General features: G+C 34.4%; 1 protein-coding gene across 11 annotated transcripts in view; it reads left to right on the plus strand.

The window, feature by feature from the left end:
- Patronin (calmodulin-regulated spectrin-associated protein patronin) overlaps positions 1 to 12,053 on the plus strand; it is a 191,259-nt gene extending 179,206 nt beyond the window's left edge. For all 11 annotated transcript variants that reach the window (XM_083112650.1, XM_083112657.1, XM_083112653.1 and 8 more), the window contains 3 exons: positions 2,983 to 3,084; positions 4,658 to 4,940; positions 8,952 to 12,053. In XM_083112650.1, the coding sequence (XP_082968776.1) occupies positions 2,983 to 3,084; positions 4,658 to 4,940; positions 8,952 to 9,096 (530 nt within the window). In that variant the 3' untranslated portion in view covers positions 9,097 to 12,053. The remainder of the gene's footprint in view (positions 1 to 2,982; positions 3,085 to 4,657; positions 4,941 to 8,951) is intronic.
- The last annotated feature ends 3,173 nt before the right edge of the window (positions 12,054 to 15,226 follow it).

The raw sequence follows: 15,226 nt of genomic DNA on the forward strand, positions 1-15,226 counted from the left end.
TAAATATGTCTTGATAATTACTTTAACAGCACAGTTCCAGACTTCTTTCAAAAGCTTGATATGCTGCTATGCTTGATTTGTTTTGCCTGCTTTTATTTTGATTTGCATGCTTATTATCTGCACACGTATGTTTGTGTAACATGTCTGCTGTTTTAATTCATGTAGAAAGTTTGAAATAATTTGGAGATATTATTTAATAATTGTTGAATATATAGTTGGTGCCCAGGGTTGGAATTTAAATCTGAACATTGACCATTTTTGCTTATTTGTACATTAAAGGTCCGATATTTCATATTAGTGAACCATGTTGCAGAAGTTACCTTCGCATAATGCTTTACATTAATTAAGTAAAATGGAGTAATATTTTTTTAATACTGGGAGAATCAAATAGTAATGCCTCGTCCATTACCAGATCTTTAATAATGAATAGCTCAAAGGAAAACTTACATGGTTTGTAGCTTGAAGTCTCCTGTACATGAAAATACTGTCACCATTACTCTCAGTACATTTCCACCATCGTCGAACCCCAGTTTGACAAAAAAATTTAGGTTGCTTTCAGCAGCCGTGACTTTACAGCCAGTTTAACCTTTTCCAAGTTGTTGAATCTGAAATCATGTAGCCTGGCCTTCATAGCACCACACAGATAGAAAGTGGAAGGGGGAAAATCAGGGCTGTAAGATGAATGAGGCACCATGGAGCACCCCATATTGGCAATTGCCTAGGTTGTGAAGAATAACATGTGTAGTTGTGCATTACCATGATGGATCTATGTGGGATGGATGTTTTCCTCTGGCCTCTTCTTCCTGATGGACTCATCCAACTTCTTTAAGTGTAGTGACATTGGTCTCACTGGATATTGTTTGACGTCCACCCAAAAATCCAATGAGAGTGCCGTATGTGTCCCAATGCATCAGCAAGTTTACGGTTCTCATTGGGTGACTGATGTCAGCGGATGACTGCGTATCAGCTTATCTGCTATTTCGGTTTCTTCTCCGTGAAACTTTTTCACACAACAACACATATTGCTAATATCCACTACAGGATCCCCATAAGCCTCCAACAGCTGTCCTTACATAAGCAACAGTCTATTGTCGAAATCCAACGACTGCTCGTGGGCTTCCGCAATGGCGCAGTGGTAGCGTTGTCGCCTTGTAATCAAGGTGTCCCAGGTTTGATACCCGGTGGAGGCTCATACCCAGATAGCACAGACAGCTTGCTGCAAGCATGAAGCAAGTTTACCATGGCAAGCTAAGTAGCTAGCAGCAAGCTTGCATTAAGCAATCTAGTTACCAGAAGTGGAAGTTGCAGCAAGCTTGCCAAGGCATGCTTACATCAAGCTTTTCATAACTAGCTGTAAGCTTACAGAATGCAATGCTCGAAGTAAACGAAAATATGTATCTGTATCTTAAGCTAAATTTATATATATATACACATACATTCATAATAGCAAAACTAGAAACAATTGGGGCTAATTAACAACAAACACCCATGTTTGCAACTCATGCTCCCCCAAAGTATGCAATAGTTAGGATGAAGAGTTCAATGAACTAATCATTCATCAAACAATCTCTAACTATACAATGACATTCAATTTTTCTTTGCAGTACTTGGCTCCTGATTATATAGTCTGGGATAAAAATATTTATCATGGGAGTTTCACTTGTATTCACCACATTTTATTTTCTGATCTTCGTTGCAACTTCAATATTCACACACCTTTCAAAGGATAATAAAACACATTTTTTCACTAATTACAATCAAAGTTATCCTTACCGATGTTACTAAAACTTATGTTTGTTTAATATTTGAGTCGCACTGCCATCTAGTGTATGCCGCATGGAATAAAAGCTTTGGTGCTTTATTCGCACTGGAATTTATTCCACTGTATTTCGGTTTTATTTCATTTTGTCACTTTTGTTTACGTTTAATAAGTATCTCTATTGTTATATTAAATGGGTGTGTCTATTGTTTTATTTTTTTTAAAAATGCATCCTATCACGCTAGTTATCACACGCATCAGGCTTACGTCGAGCTTGCCATGTCAAGCTTGCTTTGACAAGCTAAAAGGAAGCTATCGCAAGCTTGCCACAAGCTTATGTGCTATCTGGGTAGTGGTTCGGATCCCACTTTAAACTGTACGTCCAGTCCCGATTAACCTTCCTGTGCATAAAGTGGACATAAAACACCAAATCAACCAACCAACCAATGACTACTCCTTGTGTTAGCCTAACATTCATGGTTCTAAGCACTAGATCTGGAAAAATGATAGCTTTCATTAGTAGTGTAAGGACAACTCTATAACATCCTACACAGACATTCACATTCATTCTACTTTATCAAAGTACAAACATGGAGACATTATTTTTTGATTGCCCTAGTAAATATTTCACAGTATAGAAAGTTTAAACAATTTTGAAACAACGGTAGTAGGTGTGTGTGTGTATGTGAATATATCGTATAGTTTGCTGTTGTATATATGATTAGTGAAATGTGAATTCGTAGTCAGAATTTATAAATGTTACATCTGGACTTTATCATGAGTAAAACTACATTAACATTTGATTTGAATCGTTTTTATGAAACAGAATGAAGAGATGCTTACATGTTTCTATACAACCTTGAATTTTCTTACCAGATTTTAGCATTTGCCCATGTTATAAGGTATTTTGAAACTGGACTCTTCAAGATAGAAAATCAATTGTGAATCATTGCACTAGCCAATTTTTAATTTTTTACACTTGTGCTTTTTTAATTCATACATTACAGTATCCCTTATTTCTTTAGCGCTTCTTTATTTTCTGATGTAATACATGCGAAATTCATATTTTCATTTCTTAACTTTTCAAAAAATAGTGTTGTTAATTCCAAAGATTTAAAGGAAAACACATTTATTCAACTATTTAATGAGTTAAGGGATTGTAATTTCTTGTGTGCATGCTAGCATGTTGTATAACAAGATGCTAATTGGCTGACTGTTTGTAGGACCAGGCTCACTGCCTCCTGGGCTGACTTCAAAGCGTAGAGGGTTTGATGATGGAGCCAGCGACATTAGCTCTACGCCTAGTTCGATGATGGAATATACAGGTAGGTATACATGCGGAGAAATTAACTTGAATAAAAACCTAAAGCTACCATACCCAATATGTTCTACACCAAAGAGTATTCACATTAATGAACCACAACATTTCAGGTAAAACAAAACGTTAACTGTAGGAGAAAATACAAGTCCCCCCTCCCACACCTCACATCCTGTTAAACATGTCTAAATCCTCTGCTGTGCATGACTCGTATCTACTTATACAAAATTCTCTCACCAAAAAAGGATACAGGTGGAAAATACATCCAATTGTATTCCAAAAGATAGCCATTCTGATGGCAACACTGTTGTCTTAAAATCAAAGGATGTGAGATTCAATGCCCATTGCTCAGTGATGAGGATCCCACTTCAAACTGTAGGCCCAGTCCTGATTAGCCTAAATGAGCATAAAGTGGGCTTAAAAGAAACAACAATCATAAAAGCAACATACTTATATTATACTAACATAACAACTTTATTCTGATAAAAGAACTAATTTTTTTAAGCATGTTTGCTACTCCCATGTTGACCAAACCAGTTGAGTCTAAAAGTTGAGATTTTTACTGTGAGTTTGGCACATGCAAGGCTTTCTTTATTAAATTCAGATCCTTTTCAGGAGGACCCTTCTGAAAGATTTAGCCCCCAAAACTCGCAAAATCTCACAAATGACCGAGTCCATGCTTAAGAAAAGGGATGCATTTCTAAGCAATTAGTTTTTATTTTATTATTATTATTATTATTTTTAGATACCCTGTAGGTACATAAAAAAATTCAACCCATAAAATAAACCCCTTCATTTAAAAAATCTGGCTTAGAAATTGTATTTTTTAAACTCAAATTTCCACCTAAAATTTAGCATTAAAAACCAATTTTGAGCAAGACTTTCTTGAATATCTTGGAGAGCACACTTCAATAACCACAAAACGAATTTTATTTCAGGTCTCTAGCTGTAGTAGTTTCTGAGATATTAAGGTTTCTGTAAACATCATGTAAGCAAAAAATCCAGTCTGCTGTGTTGGAAAATGGCCATCCCAGGAGAACTAAGTGCAGATTTTTTTTAAAGCACTAGTTCTGGTATCCTAAAACATGTAGAAACCAATTTTGTAAAAATTTGATGCTTTGATGTGTAATTGAGTATCAGATAATATGAACTGTATTTTTTTTAATGCATCTCAGTTGATTTTTAATGTATTTCAATGCCAGTTAATTGGAATAAAGGAAATTTTTTAATCTTAAGATGCCATCCTAATATTTCTTCAAGAAACGAAGTCCTATTAATAAGGCAATAAAAGGCATGTTTTCCTAAAAGGCTTCTATCATTAGTAATAGATTAATAGTATCAACATCAGTCAGCGTCAGACTGCATAATTTGTAGTGGTAATTGAAAAATTAGATTATTTTTTTTAAATGAGGCTCCATAAGGCGTATTTTCTGTTGCAGATTTACCCTGTGCTGTATTCAACTTTACTGCCATTGATACAGCATGTCAAAATCAAACTGTGAATTTTAGTTTCTTTTACATCTTGGGACTTGTATGCTCTTACATATTTTGCATGTTGCAAATACTCTATACTTTTCTAGGTCCTAGGCTATATAAGCAACCTGCAACTAAGTCAAATAGGGGTATTATGCTCAATGCGGTGGAATATTGCGTGTTTCCTGGTGCTGTGAATAAGGAGGCCAAGCGGCGCGTGCTGGAAGAGATAGCACGCTCTGAGAGCAAGCACTTCCTCATCCTCTTCCGTGATGCTGGATGCCAATTCCGAGCTCTGTATTCTTACAATCCAGAAAGAGAAGAAGTTGTTAAATTATATGGGACTGGACCCAAGCAGGTCAATGATCGGATGTACGATAAGTTCTTCAAGTAAGTAGTGAGAATAGATGGCTAAAAGTAAATTATTTACTATGAAGAGATTAAGGTATGGCTCTTCCTAGTTATATATGTTCCTTGTTATATATACATATTTCACCACTATGCCTTTTTTTTCTTTTTTTCTTGCAAAAAAGTGGGGTGCGACTATCATGTGAAGCTTTTTTTTTAATTGTGCCAATATTACCAGTACTTAAAAATCATTTATTACTAAACTGTTTGTGGTGCAAGATTAGGATGCACAGAATACTCATTTAATATACGTTAAAATTGAATAGTTCAAATTGATGCACATTATTTCTTTGTGACATTTTAACGGACATTTTTCAGGTCTGAAAAAAGTTAACACATTAGTTGTTATTGATTTGTGCTATAAACAAAAATATATTGATACATCGGTGATAGTGCATTAGAGTCGAAATATTACACTTGAGAAAATTTACTATTATTGCGAAGTACCAACTTACAATATTTAATCTTCTGTGTTTGTAGAATCTGTCCCGCTATAAAAGTGATGTTAAATAACAAGACTGAACTCAAAGAAAGCATTGCATGTATATTTTAAGTAGGCATTGTTTCAGCACTTCATATGATCCTTTTTATCAAGCCAAATGTAAAATTTATATTGATACTAAATTTATGCATACACCTTCAGAATTTTGTATCAATCAGGCACTGCAGAAAATCCTAAAACTTTTTATTCTTAAACAATAAGTACGATGATATATTTCAAAAGTTCATTTAATTTACTTGTGGTAAAGAGCAAAACAAAGTTCTGGCTCTCCTGGACATTCTGAACAACAGAATCCGGTGTTTTTCTCTTATTGCTGCAGGAAATGAAAATTGTAATGTTTCAGATTAACAATGTTACCAAGAATAAAAATAAAAAACAATTTCTTTGCTGTCAAACGATGCCTTGATGCATGACAAAAGGAACTGCAGTGAACCAAGCTGAAAAAAACTTAAAATATGGGAAAATGTAAAATCGGTGAAAATTTTACAACACTTTGCTATGTTGAGACCATCAAAATTGAATGTATAATGCGGGAAAATATAAAATCCAGGAACGTAAAAATCTGGGTTCCACTGTATAATGTCGTTCGATGAAACAATGCTAAGAGAGGTGTGCAAAACAGAAACCAAGTTAATGTTTATTTCAAGCAAACCTTCAGCAACATGCCATGACAGACTTAAGAACCTGCTGTGCAGTGCTGCTAATGGGCAAGAATTCAAAGAAGGTAATACGTATGATGCACATGTGCATCAAAGGCACACAGCTGCAACCCCACGTGATGCATATATGCATCAGCAGCAAACATGTTAAACAAAACAACTTATTTAAGGTATTCAGTGTCTCGTACAATTTACAATTACATAGCTACAGTTGTATTTACCACAAGGTTTCGTGACCACATACAACTTCTTTGTTTTTTAAAGATATTCTGTTCAAACTCTTTTATTTCTTGAAGCTTTCCTTACACTGCAAACTGAAGAGTTTCATGGGGTATTGGCCACTTGTGAGTAAGCTTCAAAAGATAATGTCACTCTTTTTCTATTGCTGAAGATAAGAGTAGTATTAGCTCTTGAAAACTCTGAAGCCCATGTTCAACTCACCTGGCCATTATGCTTGTCTTCACTTGTCTTTGAATAGACAGTTATAAGTAAATGCTGTTGGTAAATAAGAATAATGTTTATATTAATGTTTGTGGCTATTCTGAGCATTTTTTGGCAGGGATTAGTAGAATATCAATATCAGCTTAGTATTAATAACATATGCAGGTATAGTACATTGTCTGTGTACCATTTTTAAGCAGCTTTCCAGAGCATAGTTCACAATAATGGCAAGTGATTCATACATGTTTGCCATTTGGCACCTTTTCCCCCTCGATTTGAAGAATAGAGTGGAAATTCTAAAGATTAGTATGAAAAAAATTCTATGATTAACCTTTATTATTTGCTAGAGATGGGACAAATCAATAGTTGTCGGTTTAGTGCAAAATTCTGTAATTATGTTGTTATTTTTATTATTATATAAACATACAATTCATATGCCCTGGTATTGTAAAGTCAAATGCTAATTACATGGCATCTTAAAAAAAAACAAAAAACACTGAATTTATAAACATTAACTAACAAGGTCAATGGGTCTGATTCTTGAAGTAAAATTACCGATAATTTTACAAATACAATATATCTTATAAAAAGCATGTAATTTAGTGTAAAAATTCTGTCATATTGTTATTTTTATGAATATTAAAGTATAATTCAATAAATATCTAAATATGTTGTTTCTTCATGATGGTTGCGGTAAACGCGGTTTAAAATTACTTGTGAAATCTTCTAAATTTCACGTAAGTAATGTTGTTTCTTTTTCAAAGAGAAAACTTAGAATGTAATAATGTGTTACATTAATTAAGGAGGTTAGAGAACCATTCATGGTCTTCAAGTCCTATTTATAATTTTACATTTGGTGAATGAATGTATGCTATTAGTATTTGTAAATTGTATATTGGTAATTTGTCAGTATCAGCTAAAATATTGTATTGGCCAATGCCTAAAATATGTGTGTATGTGTTTAATATACAAGACATGTCCAAAAACTAGTACCCGATTGGTGATAAAAATAGGAACGAAAGAGGTAAGTTGAACAAAACCTTTTTATTCCGAAAGTACATACCTTCAGCTATTTTTCTCCATAGGCATCCATGACATTGAGACACTTATCATACTGGGAGAAAAGTTTTTGTATATACTCGTCACACACTTCTGCCACCAGGCCATTCCTACACCATTGTCTCTTTGTTGATTCGTCCACCACTTCGTCACCATAAACCTCCATGATTTCATGATGAATTACAGAAGATTTCTTTTTTTGGCATGCCAGAAACGAATGGCAGCTCTTGCTTCACACTTGGCAGATTCTTGATTTTCTGTTTCATCTTAACTGAATGAGTGGATTTATTTTACTTCGCGTTTCTGCCACTTTTGACTAATTGTAAAGATGGTGATGAAATGAAATTGATGAAGGGACAATCACTAACACATATGACACAATATAAGGATTATACTGGCCATGAGTCCAGATACCAGAGACTAGCTAGTCTGCAAAATGCAGTTCAGGGTGTAATATATGCATGTTAGATTGGCATTTGGGTGTCTTGAGAGAGGGTCGCCCCTTGTACTCCAATTTCATCTTAACTGCCCTCAGAAACACACATACAACCATGATGCAACTTGCACGAAAGCTTGTGCACAACTGACTCATACTTGGTCCCCTTGGATGCCGTCTTTGCAGAGGTGTCTCCTGAACACATGTCAATTGAGGGATAAAGGACAGCTTGCTCTGCGACTACATTAATGAGCATTTCTACATTCTAATTTCTTCATATAGGAGAAGTATTTATTTTACACGAGAGCGCTCAACTAAGATTATATTACATTTCTTGGATCTGAAGTGACACATGCGTCAATTGTGGGAAAAGAATTATTACTTTCTTCCAGTTTAGATCCAAGAAATGTAATATAAGCTTATTTGAGCGCTCTCGTGTAAAATAAATACTTCTCCTATGTGAAGAAATTAGAATGTAGAAATGCTCATTAATGTCGTCGCAGAGCAAGCTGTCCTTTTCCCCACAATTGATGCATGCGTAGCATGCACCGCACCGCATGCGTTCAGGAGATGCCTCCGCGTCTGTGTATCCTTCCACTAATGGACTGATGTCAGGAGTGTATGACTAGTATATACAAAAACTTGTCTCTTTGTATGATACGTGCCTCAATGCTTATGTACAGTGGAACCCCGATTTTAAGTTTTTCAGGGGCTCTTAAATAAAAAAAATGAAGAAAGCTGGAAAGCATAAATGAGGGTTGAAACTCAACCTCTTTTGTTCTAATTTTATTACCAAATGGGTACTACTTTTTGGGCATGCCTCGTATTTACATTTCCTCAAGTAAAAGAGCACTATTGTCACTGAAAAGTGTATTGATTTCTAATTCTCTTAACAGGTACAATTCAGGTGGTAAGTGCTTCTCTCAAGTCCACACAAAGCACCTTACTGTTACCATTGATGCCTTCACGATCCACAATAGCTTGTGGCAAGGAAAGAAAGTTAATCTACCCAATAAGAAAGATATGGCTCTCGTTATTTAGCAATATACAATCAGGATCAATGTAAATGCACAGCACATGAATACATCTGATGCAGATGGAAGTGCATGCGGCCCATTGAAACAGTTTGCTGTTGTCGATGACTCTTGTAAAATCAGGTAGCAGTATGAAAGATCAGTGCATTCAGAGAACGCAACTACATTACGTCGATCGAAATTTGTATGCGAGAAGACTTTGCAAGTGCTTTAAAATGAAATGTACGTTAAGGAAAGTAGCCAGCAGTTCCATTGTGCCAGTTTTAGTAAAACTCTCGTTTTCTACGTGGAGCTTACGAGCTTAGAACCTTGTCGATAGCATTTTTGCATTTTCAAAATAGCCATGTTTCTATCCAGAAGAAAAAGAAAGTTCTTAATTTGAGGCTAAATTTTAGCCACACTGAACGGTAATTGGTGGTACAGTGGAGTATTGTTGGATTTGCTTTTCTTTTACATGGAAAGTGCAGTTTGGTTGGAAGAGTAATTCTTAAATCTTCACACCCCGAGTTCCATTTTTGTTGCCGTGGTAATGTAATTCACGTGCTACATCCTCTGTCATTCAGTTGCCGTTGGCTGATGTGAATCCATAGATATCTTTTTTTGTATTTTTTATTGTAAGATGGGAAAATTTATCTTCTGAGAAATGTGCAGGTAATATTTCAGAAAAAATATATCATTGTTGCATGTGTCTCATGAATGTGTCGCTTCTAAATTGTTTCCTGTAAGGAATAAGCACAGTGGACTTTTCCACAATGCAATCCCACTAAGTAATCATCTCAAGATAGTGTGTGGTGCTGTTCAAAGAGAGGAAGCTGTTTTCCAGTATTTATGTAATTAATTCAAAGTTTTAATGATTTTATGAAATGGTTCAATTATCTGTCGTTATTCACCCAAATGAGGAACAAAACATGTTTACTTTCTGTAGTGACATTTGCATTATGAATTACGATTTATATTGCTACGACAGTCAAGTACACATTAAATACATGCATGTACAGCATCTATATTTAAGCAGCTTAATAATGAAAAATAAATTATGCTGCTTTCTTTATACATGTAAACCTCTCTGCATGTTTTCTTTTTAATCTCTTGTAGGTATTTTAAGTGTAGTCATAATTTGTAAGAAATGTTGAATAATTGTGAAAATATATATATTTCCTCTTTTTAACTGTCTTATCTGTACTGTGGCAAATTTTGTGGACAAAACTAGTTTGTGGATTCGGTTTAACGTAACATCTGATTAATCATTGTGTAACATTGATCATAAAATCTGATTAATTTCTCTGTCACTTTGATTAGGAGTAAGTAGTTTGGAAAGTCAGAATGATCTTTTTACTCTACTCAATAAATAGCAATTCGGTTTACAACATAAGTTTAAATTTTATAATTGTAATAAACAATTGCCGCATGTCTAGTTTATATATTCAGGGGCATATGAATTTTCCAGAAACATGATTATGAATTCTAATAAAACACAGAGTAAAATAAGATTTAAATGTGCAGAAGGAAATATTTTTGAATGTTCATGTGCTAATATGTTTTGATTGATTGATTGATTTGGTGTTTTAAGTCCACTTTATGCACAGAAAGACTAATTGGGACTGGACCTACAGTTTAAAGTGGGATCCGAACCACTATGTGCCCCCACCTGGTGTCAAACCCGGTACCCCTTTATTACAAGGCTACGATGCTACCACTGCGGCATCAGGGAGGCCTGTGTGTTCCATATAGGATGCCGAATTAGAAAATTAAATAAAAAATAGGGAAAATATCATGAAAATAGTTATATTTCACATATATGTAAGCAGTAACATCTCCCATTTATGTATGAAACAGGCATATGTCCACCCCTACTGAGTCTGCATGCATTTATACGCTCCCGGGATGGCTACCCACCGGGAATTTATTGAATTCCTGGAATTGTGCATGAATTATTGGCTCCAGAAATTCTGCGTGATTTTTTTCTCCGTAGACGTAAAAAATTGCAACTTTTATTATTCGAAGTCCCATTGAATTTATACATATTTATTAATGCCCTGAAGCAAGTTCTTCACAGTTTAGCCATTATATTTATTGAGGAAGATAAAGTAAAAAATGTGTGGAAAATAAAACAGAATTCTCTAAATTCCTTTACTTTGTTAGTGTCCTTTGCAGAACAATCTATCTAACCGAGTTAAAATTATTGAGAACTAAGATATCTGAAGTTGATTAGGTAAATTTGAGTTTGAAATTCTTCTGCAATGTACAATTTTTTTTGTAAATTATTTTATCCCGTAACATTTGTGACTTGGGTTTGTAGATGTATTTCAGAACTGAGTGGTGTGTGTGAAATGGCAAATGTAAACTCTGCACCTTAAATTATAAATTTTAAATATATATGTTTGAATTTTTGGAAAGTTAGCCTTAAAAACTTTATAATATCATAGTTGAAAGTTTGTAAATTCCACAGTTAAAAAAATGATTTTTTCTCGCTTGCGGGTGGTGCTAACACTAGTTCATCAGATGTAAGGCAGTGGGAAAAAGTTTCAAATGGCATCAGATCAGCAATAATATGTGTGGGAGGGTCCTGGTGTTGATGTGGGCCAATTGGGAGCTCTTGTCTTTTATGTCCTTCTTGGTTGGTGATTGTCAATCAAAAGCATGGACTTGGAAGACACAGCATCATCAATACACAATGGCTATGTAGAAGCTGGGTTGAATCTCTGGTTACACTTCAGACCCTGAAGATGGTACTGAGGGTAGCTCTGAAAAACTTGAAAGATTATCCGGAACAAATGTGATGTGTATGCAGAAAGAGAAACTGTCCAACTTTGAAAATGTTAGTTTGTAAAGTTTATTTAGTGTGCGTTTTCTAAGGATGAACCAAATTGAGAATATAAGGCAGTTCATTCGTAAGCACAAAAACAGGAACAGGAATTATATTTTAATTCAGGACAATTGTTGCATTCATAGTTGATTTTTTTTTTTTTTTTTTTTTTTTTTTTTTGCAACTAACCTTGTTTTTACAACCAGGTTAATAGTTATGCTTTATACAGTGGAATGTCGATTTTGCATTTTTCAGCGGACCAATGTGAAAAAAAGTAAAATGCTGGAAAATGTAAAATTGAATAAAATTGTGTAACATTTTGCTATGTTGGGTTCTGCTGTGTTATGTAGCAAGATTCCACATCAACATATGGCATTTCACCCGGAAAGGTTGAGAAATACCGTGCAACACAGGTGCATACATGTGACTGTTACCATATTTACTAGTCTATAATGCACACTTTTTTAAAAAATTTTGCCCCCAAAAACTGAGGTGCACGGAAAAATTCGAACAGCCTACATGAAACCATGCATGTCACTGTGTATAACAAGTATATAACAACGGGTGCAAATACAAACTATCAGGTTGGGTTTCTTTAGTAATAATATTTTTTTTTAAGAAACACGTATAAAAGTCAAATGGCCATTCCCCTTGATTTTTAAAATTTGTATCTAATTGTTTTGAGCGCTTCAAAACCATAAATAATATATAGCTGCTGCTCCACTTCTGAAAAGCCCACTTCTTGGATAGAACTACCTTCAACTTTTCTTGCTTCCTCTATTCTCTTACACATGTCTCACCATGTCGAATTTTCAAGGTACAGCCCTGTTGTCGTTTCTCTGCATATACCTGTGTAATATTTTTTTACTGTTCCCCATCAAAAACATTCATGTGCATTATACATGCATGAATACGGTACTTCATTCAATGGCATGCGTTGCATTGCTTTGGGCTGTTTATCAGCCATGCATGCTGAATGCTTTTAGTCTAGTTAGGTGTGAGAAGCATCACTTTGGTGCGTAGCTCAGGTGCCACTTGCCACTCCCACTAAAATATCCCTTAAATGAGGAATATATATTTTCTGCCCACAAACAAAAATTCTGTTTACTAGAGCAGTTGCAGCTGTCGTAAATTAACATGATCTGTTTGACAGTCAAATTTGTGAATTTTACACTGTGTTATGAATTCTTTACATTGCATGTTTAATTGTATTTGACACTTTTGATTTAAGATGAACCATAATGACAACCAATATTTACACTAGGGGTGTGCAGGATCCTGAAAAGTCAGTACTGGAATCGGGGAAAAAAATTTCCTGTCGTGATCCTGACTTTGGAAAATTCTTTCCCAAATTTTTGGGATCCCTATCAGTTGGGAAATTCGAAATGGTCATTTTTAAAAGGGGTTAATTCTCGATGTTTTCTGCATTGTAAATGTCTGACACTTCTTGGAAATTCTTAGTTTGTATTCCATTTGTCTTCAAAAACAATCTCATAAAAGAAAAAGACGTAGAATTCGAGATTTCCCCAGTGTTGGGAATTTCTATTAACATTTCCCATCGCGACAAAAAAAATTCCATCCTGCACACCCCTAATTTACACCTTAGAGAGATTTCACAGTGAAGTGACACGCAAGAAGTTGCTTGGCATCCAAGCCACAGGTCACTTGGAAATAACCATAAGAAACAAAAGCAACTTGTCATACCAGAGTAGAGCAACATATATATATATATATATTTGACACTTAACTTATGTTTCATATCTCCTTGCCGTTATTTAACAGATATTCATATCAGGAAGTGTTAGAAATAGCAGGATAATAATAATAATATTCTCTTCAGAATTTTTATTAATGCATGAAGTGAATGAAGATATTCTTGAGGTTTTGAGGACATGAAAATGTGTAGGTGTCGGAATAGAACAATTTGTTCTGTTAGCAGCAAATCTTTGTTTTTCCAGAAAATACTATATATCAGCTTACTTCAAGAGATATCACAGGTCATATACCTTGAGCTGATTAACGTATAATCTTGAAACAATAACACAAACAAGCATTTTAGAAACATTGAATATTAACTAAAGCATTAAAATACTTTGAATTAGATTTCACTCATAGTTTTTCACCCCTTTCAATGTATGTCATTGTTGGAAAAGTCCATTATGTACAAAAATATTAGTTCGTGGGGAGAAATGTAATAAGCATTATGATAATCTGTTTCTGGCAGAATTCTTGTATACTTTATTTTGTTTTTTCGATCGTCATAGTAAAATTTTTTAGATTTTTCATTTTCTGTACCTTTGGGTTTATTTTGCTGTGAGTTAAAATATCATTCATGAATGAAAGCATACCTGCTTTGTGTCCTGATTGTTAATTGGTCGCTACACTAATATTTTTTTATTCCTGCATCAGCTTATGCAGTTTTGATATTATGCTAGAGGCTAAACAGAACAAGATGGATATTATTTAGCACCTCATATGAGTATAAAGGGTTTTCAAGATTTCACTTTCAGCGTGAAGGTTGCATGTTAATAAATTTGCCTATAACACAGTGACACACAACACACTGTCTTGAGATGATTTGTGGAGACGTCCGATTGTGGTTCATATTTTTTTTTAAAGCCAATTAATGAAATATTTGTTTGTGTGCTTTTTGTAGATGCTGAAGGCATATTTTTCAAAAGAAACCAGTTTGGTGTGTGGTTTAACTGCAATTTACATGAGAAAAAATGAATTTGAATACAAGTCCACAGGACTATTTTGTCTCATTTAGTAATTTAACTTAAAACAAATATATACGTATATATATTCCAGATTATCTTGCCCATTATTATAATAATAACGTATAGAGACATTGAGTTTTCCAGTAACAATTATGTAATTCAAATGGAGTGTTACCATGAAGAGAGATAGAAGTTGTAACCAATAGATAATTTGTACCTCGAATAACAGTACATTACATAAAATGAACTAAGTAACTAGTTTCAATCTTAGTGTACAAAATTCAAGAGTATTTGTAAATAGTGTTATTATTTTTTATTATTTTTTTCTGGCTCTTTGTGAATTTGGATTCCTGTTAGTAACTTTATGACTTGAGAATTTGCTAATACACGTAGCATTCCATAATTCACTATTTTGTGTACAATTAAGCCATTGTGAAAGACTGACTTTGTTGTAGGGTGAATGCTGTTTCAGATGTCATCGTGTCGAACTACAAAAGATAGTTTTGTCACTGTAATTGTAGTCCAGACTGTCTGCTTGTGGAAACTGCAATTTTTTGCCATGGTGTAATTTTAAGCATGCTTTCTGTGTCACTATCAACAGCCACTGTAAC

The sequence above is a fragment of the Lepisma saccharinum genome, chromosome 26 (assembly GCF_977018435.1).
Source record: "Lepisma saccharinum chromosome 26, izLepSacc3.1, whole genome shotgun sequence".
NCBI lineage: Eukaryota > Metazoa > Arthropoda > Insecta > Zygentoma > Lepismatidae > Lepisma > Lepisma saccharinum.